This window comes from Emiliania huxleyi (genome assembly GCF_000372725.1).
Source record: "Emiliania huxleyi CCMP1516 unplaced genomic scaffold EMIHUscaffold_83, whole genome shotgun sequence".
NCBI classification, from domain to species: domain Eukaryota; phylum Haptophyta; order Isochrysidales; family Noelaerhabdaceae; genus Emiliania; species Emiliania huxleyi.
This window is the reverse complement of record NW_005195801.1, coordinates 279,138-291,324: the sequence shown is the minus strand read 5'-3', so window position 1 is coordinate 291,324 and position 12,187 is coordinate 279,138. Positions and strand designations below refer to the sequence as shown.

Below are 12,187 nucleotides of genomic sequence, written 5' to 3'. Positions count from 1 at the left end.
TATGGGGAGGTGCGGGCAGGTACGGGGAGGTATGGGGAGGTATGGGGAGGTATGGGGAGGTACGGGGAGGTATGGGGAGGTATGGGGAGGTATGAGGTATGGGGAGGTACGGGGAGGTACGGGGAGGTACGGGGAGGTATGGGGAGGTATGGGGAGGTATGGGGAGGTACGGGGAGGTATGGGGAGATCTGGGGAGATCTGGGGAGATAAAGGGAGATCTGGGATCCCGAGCGAGACGTGCAGGGGTTGTCGAGGGGCGGGGTCTCGAGGGCTGGGGGTGGAGGGTGGGGTTGGGGTTGAGAGCTGGGGGTGGACTGGGGCTTGAGGGGTGGGGGTGGAGGGGCGGGGCTTGAGGGGTGGGGCTTGAGGGGTGGGGCTTGAGGGGTGGGGCTTGAGGGGTGGGGGTTGAGCGGTGGGGGTTGGGGTCGGTCGCCTCGCAGCCACGTGGGGAGATATGGGGAGATACGGGGAGATACGGGGAGAAATGGGGAGAAATGGGGAGATATGGGGAGACATGGGGTCGGTCGCCTCGCAGCCACGCAGCAGCCGCTGCGACGCGAGAATGGAGAGGACACCGGCGGCGGCGCCGGCGCCGACGAGCTGCGGCGGGCTCCACGTGCTGCCGTCCGTGGGCGGCAGCTTGAGGCCCTCGATCAGCAGCGCCGCGCTCGCAGACGTCATCATCCCCGCCGCGAGTGCGTTCGCGCTCCCCAGCAAGTGCTCCGAGACGCCTGCAGAGAGAGAGAGAGAGAGGGAGAGGCGGCGGGCGTGAGCGGCGTGCGCCGCGAGGCGGAGCGGCCGGCGGCCAGCGCGCCTTTGACGAAGAGCATCGGCGCCGCGCCGAGGCCCGTCGAAAGCGCCGTGAGCCAGCCATACCACCACACCAGCCAATACGTGGGCCCGCTGTCCTCCGGCGTGCTGTACGCCCTGACGGCGGAGTACGCAGTGGCAGCGCCGATCACCAGGAGCAGCGCCACCTGCTTCGCCCAGAGCCCGCCGGACTTCTCGGTCTGCTGCGGAGCGGCCATCCGCCAAGCTGCCGCGGAGCTCACCCAATGCGCGTTGTATGAAAAGAAGAAAAAACTGCTACGCGTGGCGTTAGGGGGATAGGGGGTGGGGCGACCGGTGGCTCTGCCGCCGCGGGGGAAGGCGGCCCCCCCACGCCCCAGCATCCCGCCTCCACCGGTTAGAGACAGACGTGATTTGTTATACCAAAAGGAGGGCTACCCGACGCCCTCTACCTACGCTGGGGTGCCGGCGCCCTTCTGGGCGCCCCCCGCTCCCTTCCCCTCAGAGCCCCCCATCCCACTAGCATTCCCCCGCGGTCCCTCGCGGCCGCGTGACGCCGCACCAATGGCGCGCTGTGCCTCGTCCGCGAGCGCCATCCAGAGCTGCACCGACAGTCGCTGCACCGCAGACGGGTTTGATATCGTCGATTTCGCGCAGGGCCTGAAGCGTGATTTCGGGGCCGGGGATGTGCGCGGGAAGAAGATAGAGCTGTCAGGGCTGGCATCGACTGGCAGTTGACAACGAGATGGCGGCCTGCGACGAGGCGGTCGACGAGAAGAAGGAGAACTCCACTGGCGAGAAATTTGCGGACGACTGTGGCGACGCGGTTTCGGCGGCGAGAAAGGATGCAGAGACGGCACATGCGGATGCTCCGATCCTGCGGCTCGACAGCGACGCTCTCGCATACGTCTTTGTGCTGGTCGCGGAGGCAAAGAGCGTCCTGATGACCAGGATGGGCAAGACCACGTCGCCCAAAAAGGCGTTTCTCGCCAAACTCGGGATAGGCCATCACTGAGCCGACGATGCTATGGGTAGCCCCAGGGTGGCGCCCACCCCCATACCCTCAGGCACTTGCCTGCGCCCTGGCCGCGCACGCGCGCGCGCGCACGCGCGCGCACGCGCGCGCACGCCCGCCTCTGTGCACACTGCACAGCTCGACCAGCCTTCCGGCAAAGCCCCTGCACGTCCGAACTGGTGTGCGGAGAGGAGGATGCGGACCTGAAAGGTCGATGTGACCGAGTATGCGCGACGCGGGACGAGCGGGTCCGCTTACCTGCCCAGTGGCTTCCTTGCGAGCCTCATCTGAGACCCCGTGGCAGGATCGTGGCCTTGCAAACCATGACGCCTCTTTCTCTCGGTTCGCGAGCAGCCAGGATTCTGTGGTGGGGCGCAATCTTTTGTTTTTTTGGCACCCCCCCACTTTACCGGCTCGAGCTCTCTACGAGAATGGAGCATAGCTCTGTACATTCTGTATGCGAGGATCTGAGCTCCGGTGGCCTGCACTTGGTCGAGCCTGTCGAGGACTGGGGCTCCACTCGAGGTCATGTTCACAGATTCCAAAGCATTGTTAATAGCAAAGGGGGGAAAAGGTACCCTCGACCCTCACGCCTGCAACCCTCGCGCGACAGCACACCACTGCTCCGCACGAGACACCGTTGCAGGACCAACCCCAAAACGCGACAGCGCACACAAAATAGGGAGGGTGGGTGGGGAAGCAAAACAGGCCGTGTGTCCCCATCTGCTGCATCTCGACTACCCCCTCCCCCCGGGTCTGAGGGCCATCATCGACGGCATAGCGTCCCAATATTGAAAAATGGCGAAGCAGTCGAGACCAGCCTGCGTTTGGTGCGTCCGGTACCACCACGACTCCACTGATCCTCTGACCGCCCGCCTCTGAAAGTCGCTCCCCCACACGCCGCAGGGCGGAGCCCACCGTGCTGTGCGTGGGGTGCACCCAGAGGTGGGGAGGCGGCTTGCCGCCCGCGACTGTGGCGGCAAGCCCGCCACCGAAGCACCCATCCTCACCACCTGGGGATTGGGGGCTGCCTCCACCCGGGCACTTGTGCTGCGCCCCGACCTCGGCGGCGGCGTGTCGCCTCTCGGCGCCCACGAACTCGGTGAAACGTCCCGTCAGGCGCTCGATGGCGGCGAACTCCGCCGCCGCTAGCCGCACCCGCGGCTCCTCGATGGGATCGCCTCTCGAGGTTTGGTCGGGCCGGTGGAGGAGCACGCCCGGCGTGTGGACGAAGCGGAGCTCGATGTCCCACCTCTCCGCCGTCTCGAGCAGCCGGCGCAGCGTCTCCTGCATCGACACCGCCGTCGACGCCTGGTTCTGCGCGGCGCCGATGGCGGCGGTGTTGTCGCCCTCGACCAGCACCGCGCTGCCCTGAAGCTGCTCGCCGTAGAAGCAAAACAGGCCGTGTGGGGTGTGGGTGTCACGAGGACAGACGTCCACGAAGACGGTGGACGGACGCAAACTCCTTATCCGATTCACACTCACGGCTGTCCTACTGGTCATATAGAAAGTCGGCCGTCTGCGAGCCCCGGCTCGCCGACGGCGAGAGAGATGCCACGAGGGGTCGCGGTGGCGTCCATCGCCAGGCTCCCTAGCTCAACCGACGACCCTTCGGGATCGACGGCCGATCGTCATAGGGATACGTACGCATGGAGAGGTGCATAAGGCTGACGCTTGATTGCGTTCTGGCCAACTCACTGCGGGTTCGGTTTTGCGACCGCGGCCCATTGTGGTTGACGAAGGGTCTCAAGGCTGGTGACCAAAACGTGACGAATCTATACGAATACGTTTCTCTCAGCAGCAGTAGGCCCGCTACACATCACGGCTTAAGGCTGTGGAGGCCAATCAGCCCAATGTGTGCCACGAGTGAATCCGAAGCATTCTTGTGGCGTAGTCGGCTGTCTTGTGCATCTTGTGGCGATCTAGTCGGCTGTTTTTGCACAAAAACAGCCGACTACGCCACAAGAATGCTCCGGATTGGCGTACGGGAGGTGTCAGAGCATCCATTGCATGGCGGAAGCGCCGAAAACACCTCGTCGGACCCCGCGGCGAGGCGCGCAACGCGGCGGAGCACGGCATCTATCGCCCCGCGGCGGTAGTCGAGCAGCGGCGCGGCCGTGTCCATCGCCGCACGCATCGCCGCAAGCCGAGCCGTGGGCAGCGCCTTCAGCTGCGAAACGATCGATGCGACGCGAGCTCCCTCGGAGGTGAGGAACGAAAAGGACGAGTAGTCGATCTCGTCCGCAAAGGGAAGCGGTGTGTGCGCGCTAGCGACGAGAGGCAGCGCGCCGCACCGTATCGCGTCGAAAAAGGCCTTGCGCACGCCCGTGTGACCGCGGAGGGTCAGAGCCCACTGGGTATGGGAGTAGCTGAGAGACACGCCCGACCCGCTGGTCCGGTTTGTACCTGCAAGCACCTGCAGCACGCAGTCGGGCGGGCCGATGCGAGTCATCTCTGCTACCCAATGCCGGCGCCACGTCAATTGGCTTGAGCCGCGGAAGAGGATGACATGGGGCCGCGCTGAATGAGAACTCGGTGGCGACGGGCAGCCGCCCTTGGTGTGGTACGGCAGCAGCACGCCGTGACCGTGCCGTCGAAGCGATTCGGGCTCAACGCAGAGGAGCGTCGCGTTCGAACTCCACAGCTCTGGCCACGAGCTTCCGGAATCCCCCCTGTGCAAGCCGTGGCGGTTGCCGCACCGCAGTGCAAATACGGCATGGGCCCGTCGCCGTAAATCCCACCACGGGCCAAAGCTTCTCATAAAGGCGATCACATCATTGTTCCACGCCCTCAGCTGCGCCCGGCCGTGGGTTGTCGTACGCATTCTCATGAAGCCCAGTGTCATGTAGGCGGGCACGACAAAGACATCGGCGGAGGCTGCAGGCGCCTCCTGCCCTTGGAGCCTCGCGCTCAGGCCCCTCACCATCTCGCGTTCGGCCGCCCACTGGTTATTCGCATCGTGGGCAGACAGGTTTTGGTATAGCCACTCGCCAGTCAAGTTTTCAGGCAGCGGGTACACGAAAGCCCTGATGGGGTGGTCGACGTCGCTCGTCTCGACCAGCTGGCGGCGAGCTGCGGGAGATGGCGGGCGCGACAGGCCCGTGACCCCTTCCGCCAACCTTTTGGCGGGCGGCTCGCCGGTGGCGCAGCCGAGAAGCAGGGCGGCGGCGACAAAGAAGACGAAGAAGACGCGCATTTGAGCTCGATCGTCTCGCCCTCCTCTCTCGAGGTCACTGGTGACGTGCAAATCTCGACTGTCGATCAAAATCGGCGCGCTCTCGACGCCGTTTACGGCTTTCGCTTTGCTTTTTCGGAACGTACGAATACTCTCCCTTTTGTCCCAGTAAGCTAAAAGTACACATACAAATAGAGACAGAGAGAGAAAAGTACATGTACTTGCGTACAAAACAAAAGAAGAATTTTGCAACGAAAGGCGGTCGCACAGCACGAGGCGGCTACAATTAGAATTTCTCGAGGTTGTTCTCGAGGTGGATATCCTTTGCGCTTTGGCCGCGTTGGGTAGCGAGGGAAAAGAATTTGGAAATAGAATTTAAACAAAAGAACTCTCTCTTACAGCACACAGGCTCGACACAGGTGCGAACTGGCGCGTGCTAGTACTATCACCGGCACACCACCGGAGCCGCCTAAGCGACTCCGTTAAGAACGGCAATGCACTTAGCACCGTGCACAATGCCGCTGTCCCCGCACGCTAGCTCGTTCACCGTCTGCCACGCCACGGCGGTGTGGAGAACGACAGACAAGCGCTGCATCTGCAGCCCGTGCCAGTTCTTGGTAACCAGTGTCGTGCCCGAGGGAGTTTTGTTGTAAATTTCTTTTCTAAACAAATATCAGGTATCTCCAGGAGAGATGCGCGACGCACGAACATAGAGGCACAGCGCGCACCTTCCCGCCCCGCTCGCAGGGCGTGCATCACAGGAGGACAGGGAGGGGGACTCTCTCTTGAGGTGTGCTAGTCGCTGGTCGGACGGTTCCGGTACGCTGATATGGGCAGATTGAGCTCGAGTGAGAGCCGCGGTCGCGGTCGCGGCTCAGCTAGTTTTATCTTTTCTCTGCGAGGCGGGTTCATATAGAAAAACACAACCCCGGACCCAAGCAAGACGCACAAGCACAGACAGTCTAGAAGGGAGAGACAGCAACGACAGTCAGAAGCCAGCGCTGGGTACAAGGAAGGCGAATGCGATGACGGCCTCTAGTGTGAGCTCTAGCTAGCGCGCGCCGGCGGTTGTTCACGATGTCCGCTTCTTGTTTCTTATCAACCTATCTGTGAATACCTCAAAAGACGGCGCCCAGCCAGGGTGCCACATCACTCAAGGCATCAACACACAAGGGCACCAGATGGTTCAGGCAGCGCACCCACGCACGACCCCCCTGCCCATTCACACGCCCAGCCACCATCCTCATCGCGCCGCAATCGCAGGTCAAGAAGCCAGACTGCGACTTTCCGACCCCGAAATACATCGCCGACTGCCGCGAGAAGCACGAGCCACGCGAGCCTCTGCCCAGCACTGCGAGCCACGCGAGATTGAGAGATGCGAGATTGGAGATGTGTGCGTACAGGCAAGCCGTACACGAACACGCCGTCCGAGCCAGACGAGTGCGAGAAGCACGAGACGCCGTACCTCTTCAAATGCGCGCCGCGCCTCGCTCTCGCCCGCGCCCGCCATGCCTCTCTGCACAACGAGGGAGTGGGCAGCAGCATTCGACCGTGGAGGGGAAAGTGGCGAATGGAGAGGGGGAATGGCACCGCCTCGCGCCGCATCGCGCCTCCGTACATACCTCGCGACGCAAATAGGCACACTCTCTCGTCCAACTGCCCCCCCCCCCCTCTCACCCAGTCGGCTACTGCGCCTCCTCGTGCCTCGGCTGCTCGCCCGAGCACTCCAACTGCACCAGCTCCGAGGACCAGAAGACCTACGGCCTCCTCACCCTGCGAATCGGCACTGTCAACCAGCCGCTCGTCTACGCCACCGTCGGCGGAACTGTCTCAAAGTCGGGCGGCGGCGGCGCGCGCGCCGACCGAGGCGTGAGCAGCGTCTCTTCACCCGGACCGGCTGTGAACAGGTCGGGCGACGACGCGCGGTGGCTGGCTTCTGGCACCGGACCTGCGGGGACGGCACTCTTCAAGGCGAGGTATAGACCGAGAGTCGGCTGTGTGTAGTCTAGAGACCCTCGAGATCTATGCCGGAGATGAGGAAGGGGCTCTGCACAGGGCGAGAGATAGCGGAGAGATAGCGGAGAGATAGCGGAGAGATAGCCCGAGAGATAGCCCGAGAGATAGCCGCGGTATAACCGCCGTCCTGGGCCAACAAGAGACCGAGCTGAACCACTATCTATCTCAGCGTGTCGCGGTCCGGCACTGTGTCGCCACACACACACACACACGCACACACACACACACACACACACACACACACACACACACACACACACACACACACACACACACACACACACACACCGCTCACCCACGCGCACCGGGCCTTGCACTTTGAATGCCGTGGGGCTCCTGTCGTTAGACGTGGAGACGCGAGGGTCGCCCCCCCTTGCCCCACCACCTCGTGTGTGCGTGGAGAAGTTTACCTTACCTTACCTTACCTGTGTCGCCAGGCGTCGGTGCTGCCCAAGATGAGCGAAGAGGACGAGAAGCCGCCGCCTCGAGGAGCTCTCCTGTCACAATGATGAATGAACGGCCGAGCTGATGAACCATATAGGACGAGGATCGCCGCCTCGAGGAGGACTCCTTCTCCGACAAGTGGAACGCGCTCGGCAGCTGGCTTCTCTCGCTCAACCTCTTCGGCTCGCCCCGTCATAGATTAGATATGTAGGCGCGTAGACGCATCGTGCATGTGCATGTCCCTAGCTTCATCCCGTCTCGTCTCAGAGCTCGACCGTTTCATGTCTCTACTCTCTGTGACTGAGCCACGGCTCCTCTCTGACTAATCTACAGGCTACTTCCTGCCCGGCAAGTGGGGAGAGGGCGTGTGCGGCCTCAAGCCGGGCGGCCTCGTGGACGTCAACGTCTCGCTCACGCCAAAGGCACAGTCACAGTCACAGTCACACACACGCGCGCACACACACACACACACACACACACACACACACACACACACACACACACACACACACACACACACACACACACACACACACACACACACACACACACACACACACACACACGCACACACACACACACACACACACACACACACACACACACACACACACACACACACACGCTGCATGACTCCCCCGCGGCACGAGGCACACTGCACCGCTGGTGGTGAGATCGCGTGGTGTGTCTCTTCAAAACCCGCAGCGCCCCGACCCTCTCCTCGCGGCCCCGTCCACGAAGAGCATGGTGACTGAGTGATCTAGCTCATTGTTGTGTGCTCTAGGCCCGCAGCGCCCCGACCTCATCCCCGCCAACGGAGGTGCACCCTACCCGCCCGCCGCTCCCCCTCTGACTGCTCCTGCACTCATGTCTCGTGGTCACTGAGAATCCGCCTCTCCTTCCGTGACCAATCATCGTCCGCGTGCACGTGCGAGTGCGCCGCTGCTGCCTCGTGTGTGATGCCCGTGTGTGTGTCCCGCGAGTGGGTGTGCCCCATCGACCGTCCGTGCTAGCAGAGACGTGTACGTACCACTGCCTTCACTGCCTGCCTGCCTGCCTGACTGACTTTGTGGAGATGCAAAGGTTGCCCCCCCCCCCCCCCCGCCCCACCAATTTGTGGGTGAGTGTGGAGAACTCACCTTCCCTTCCCGTACCTTGTTCATGACTAGGCACCTACCCGCCCATTCTCCTCAACGGCCCCAACCTCGTCGAGGCTCCTGCCCCGCCCAAGATATGATCGAGAGAGCAATGGTGTCTAGCAAGAATAGCAGCAGCAGCAGCAGCGGTGACGGCAGCAGCAGCAGCAGCGTCAATTGGAGTGCGGCAGCGGTGACGGCGGCAGCAGCCGCAGCAGCCGCAGCAGCCGCGGCAGCCGCGGCAGTTTCGACGCCTCAAGAAGTGCCGACCGCTGCCTATACAAACCATGAATGTAGTCCACACAGTCCATTACTTGACGGGTTGAAACGGCTAGGACTTCCCGTGCCTGAAGAAGTGCTGCCCGGCGCCGCCGCCACCGTGGCCGCCGATCATCCCCAACCCGAGCGTGAGCAAGTACCGGCTCGCCCTCTTCCCGGTCTCCTGGAAGGGGAAGCTCTTCTCAACCGCGGAACAAGATGTGGCCATGGTCGGCCCCGCCCCGCCGAAGGCGGCCGAATTCTGGAAGCTCACGCTTGTGGGGGAGGCGGGCAAGGACTGGTGAGATGTAGCCGAGATGTAGCCGAGAGGTTGCCAAGATATCGCCCGAGATAAGCCGAGGTGTGGCCGAGATAGTGACGGCCTCCCTGCTTATGCCTTGGGCTCCTGTCTTCCCTTACCTCCGCCCCCAGGCCGTACTACAAGCTGTCCCCAGCCGAAGCGCCGCAGGGGGGAGGGCCATACTACCTCAGCGCCGGCAAGCAGCCCGAGGACGACGGCCAGTACCGCGCGTACGTCTCAAAGACGGAGCTGGACGAGGCTCCGAGATCCGCCGAGACATAGTTCATGTAGAAACGTCGCTCCCTTTGTCGCCTCCCCCCCCCCCCCCCCCGCCAACCACACACACCACCACCCTCAAGCGCAGCCCCCGGGCCCAAGATCTCGCACACGCACGGACAGTCGCGAACGGACGGGCACAGCGGCACCAGTCAGAATGGACTCGTTCATAGGACCGGGCGCTCTGGGAGCTCAAGCCGGTGGAAGTCGTTCCCGGGCAAACCGGTCACTACCGCCTCATCAACAAGGCGACACGCTTGCATTCCACGAATTCTCTCATCGAATAGATGAGACGAGACAGGGGGCGTTGAGAGCGCGTTGCCTCACTACCTTAGGCGACCAAAGGAGCGTTGTTCGGCGCGACGCCGACCCCGCGACTTGGAGACATCAAGGCCCGCCTGTGAACGGCGTCTCTTCACACAGCCGGCGGTGTTAATAGGCGACGCCGACCGCCACTCGGACGACGCGCCCCACGATGTGTTTGTCGAGCCGGCCGCCTCGGACTGCGCGAAGATGAACGGCAAGGACGTCTGGCAGGTCAATGGTGTTGTCTGAGCCGTCGGGGGCTCGCCGACCCGCTCGCCCGACCCGGCTCAAGACATGCGGTCCTCTCCCGCGTCGTAGCGGAGCGGCAGTGAGGGGCGGGCGGCCGCGGTGCGGCCGGGGGAGGGGGGCTGTGCGCTGCACTGGCGCTGCACTGCACTGCTCTCGTCGTCTACGGACTACGCTCTTGGGGGACTACGCGCACTACGTACGGCCGAGTCGGCCCTCTATAATATAGCCGGACGCGTAAAGGCCTGGAGCGTTGTCCGTGTGGGTGTCGTGGTAATTAATGGGGCTAATCCTAATGCGCTGCGCCACAGTGCGCCTGCGCGGCCGGCCGCGGGCCTGCGGTAGGGGCGCTAGTAAAGCCGTACAGTAGGGCGTAGGGGGTACGTGTACGTCAGTAGACAGCGCCCCAAAATGAAAATCCACCAGTGTGCGTCAGTGTGGGATTTCGCGCAATCACCGTTGACTCTGAAAAGCTCGCATGTACCTCCTGCGAGTGCTGTGGTCGCCGCAGACTGGCTCCGACTTGACGGCGGCATGGACGATGGAGACGTGATGCCTCTCCATGGACGTTGGACCGTGCCGCCGAGCGCCGTCGAGTCTCATCATCGACATGCGAGTCCGAATGCGAGTCCGATCTTTGCACTTTGCCTAAGACTTTGGCCCGCCAGAGGTACTTCTCTGGTAGAGGGTGTGGACCGGGAGTTGAGCAAATCGTGTTGTTAGAGACTAGGACTGCCTATCTCTCGCTGAAAGGGACCTCTCATTCGCTCGTCCGCACCCGTCACCGCTCACGGAGTGCTCCGCGTGCCGCACCGGCCGCCGCCGGCCGCCGGCCGCTCACGGTAACGGACAAGTGTTACTACTCCGCAACGTTGAGCTGGATCAAACTGAATGGTGCTCCTGAAAGCCCTCTCTCTGGGCTCTGCCACACAGTAGAGCTCACGACTAGCAGCTGTTGTGGCTGGGTATTTGTAGCCATTTTTAGGCCTCAACTGGTCCCAAAATAGTAGCAACACCTCATGAAAATCAGTCAAAAAATCCCCAAAAAATCGGCGCCTGCCTCCTGGGGCTGCGCCCCAGACCTCCTTGACTGGGGGGACCCCCCCCAAGAGCACCCCCGTCGCCCCCGGGGGCCCGTCGACTACCCAGGAGCGCTGCGACCGCGAAGTGGCGGTGGACATGCTCCCATGTGTTGCCGACGCGGCGCCGGAGTGGCCGGCGCTGCTCGCCGCGACCACAACGGCTACTCTGATGCTCCGGGCCGACCCGTCCTACCCGACGCTGGCACTCTTCCACGTCTGGCTCACGCTGAGAAAAATTCTGAAACGGCGTGCAGCAGAGACCAGAGTCACCGACGAGTCGGTCCGCGTGACTCCTCGCGTCCCGTACCGTTCTCACACATCCATAAACTCACTTTGGCCTCACTGAAGCGATGCCTGAATCCTGAATCCTCATATTTTAGATTAGGACGCTGCGCACCCTCGCTACTCGTGGCCGGAGGCCGGAGCTGCGCGCTGCGGCCATATATTTTACGGCTCCATCCTCCAACGTCCAAGGGCTACCCAACTGCAACCGCTCTCAAGCTCAAAACTCAATCACAATTCACATTCAAACCCACTTCATAGTAAGTAACAAAGATAACAACAGGCGTGTCTTCGCACACACTCTTCTGCATGTGCTCACTAGATCATAACACACCAGAGACAGAGTCACTATACACTAACGCCCCCTCCCCCCCCACTCAATCCGAGAAATCAGCAGTCGAGGATTTGCTCGAGACCAGAAATAATTCGTTAGCCGCCCCCCGCCCGTCGGCGCGACCCTTGTGGTCGGAGGGAACGGCCAGCTGTATCCCCTCCGCGCACTCCCTACGCCCCCCCGTCCCCCCCTAGTGGCATATGGGGGCTAGTGTGTGTGTGGGAGCCCTTCGCGCGGGCTGGCCATTTCGGGAGACCTGGGTGTCGAGGCCTGGAAGCCTAGCTAGCCCGTGATGGAATCGACAACCGGGGTGGGGGGCCAGGGGTCCGGCGCGGGAATCGCTTCGGCCGGGTACTTGAAGGTGACCGTGTTCGATGGGGCGAGGCCGCGGATGGCGTTGTTAGTTTCCTGATTGATTGGCCACCCACCTGTGAGCAGGCCTTGCGGGTCGGACCAGGCTTCGATGGTGACGTCGCCAACCGGGCCCGGAAACTCCGATGTCGGGCCTACGACGAGCAGTAGAACAA

General features: G+C 62.6%; 4 protein-coding genes across 4 annotated transcripts; 2 read left to right on the top strand and 2 right to left on the bottom strand.

Moving 5' to 3' along the window:
* Positions 1-2,541: 2,541 nt before the first annotated feature.
* Positions 2,542-3,307, bottom strand: EMIHUDRAFT_219073 (hypothetical protein; the record flags this gene model as incomplete). Its single annotated transcript, XM_005758938.1, has 2 exons — positions 2,542-2,625; positions 2,744-3,307. The coding sequence occupies 2 exons, from the start codon at positions 3,305-3,307 to the stop codon at positions 2,542-2,544; spliced, it is 648 nt and encodes a 215-aa protein (XP_005758995.1).
* A 316-nt stretch (positions 3,308-3,623) lies between these two features.
* EMIHUDRAFT_219072 (hypothetical protein) lies at positions 3,624-5,000 on the bottom strand (the record flags this gene model as incomplete). The annotated part of the gene is made up of 5 exons (XM_005758937.1): positions 3,624-3,758; positions 3,837-4,210; positions 4,337-4,476; positions 4,546-4,830; positions 4,924-5,000. The coding sequence occupies 5 exons, from the start codon at positions 4,998-5,000 to the stop codon at positions 3,624-3,626; spliced, it is 1,011 nt and encodes a 336-aa protein (XP_005758994.1).
* A 1,116-nt stretch (positions 5,001-6,116) lies between these two features.
* EMIHUDRAFT_438689 (hypothetical protein) lies at positions 6,117-10,263 on the top strand. The gene is made up of 15 exons (XM_005758936.1): positions 6,117-6,169; positions 6,243-6,312; positions 6,383-6,454; positions 6,661-6,814; positions 6,887-6,950; positions 7,433-7,462; positions 7,537-7,621; positions 7,773-7,862; positions 8,223-8,259; positions 8,609-8,652; positions 8,911-9,134; positions 9,266-9,392; positions 9,584-9,658; positions 9,746-9,767; positions 9,850-10,263. Exons 1-15 carry the CDS (start codon positions 6,161-6,163, stop codon positions 10,046-10,048), a joined length of 1,302 nt encoding a protein of 433 aa, XP_005758993.1. The 5' UTR covers positions 6,117-6,160; the 3' UTR covers positions 10,049-10,263.
* Positions 10,264-11,952: 1,689 nt separating this feature from the next.
* Positions 11,953-12,182, top strand: EMIHUDRAFT_219068 (hypothetical protein; the record flags this gene model as incomplete). Its single annotated transcript, XM_005758935.1, has 2 exons — positions 11,953-12,021; positions 12,099-12,182. The coding sequence occupies 2 exons, from the start codon at positions 11,953-11,955 to the stop codon at positions 12,180-12,182; spliced, it is 153 nt and encodes a 50-aa protein (XP_005758992.1).
* Between the last annotated feature and the right edge of the window lie 5 nt (positions 12,183-12,187).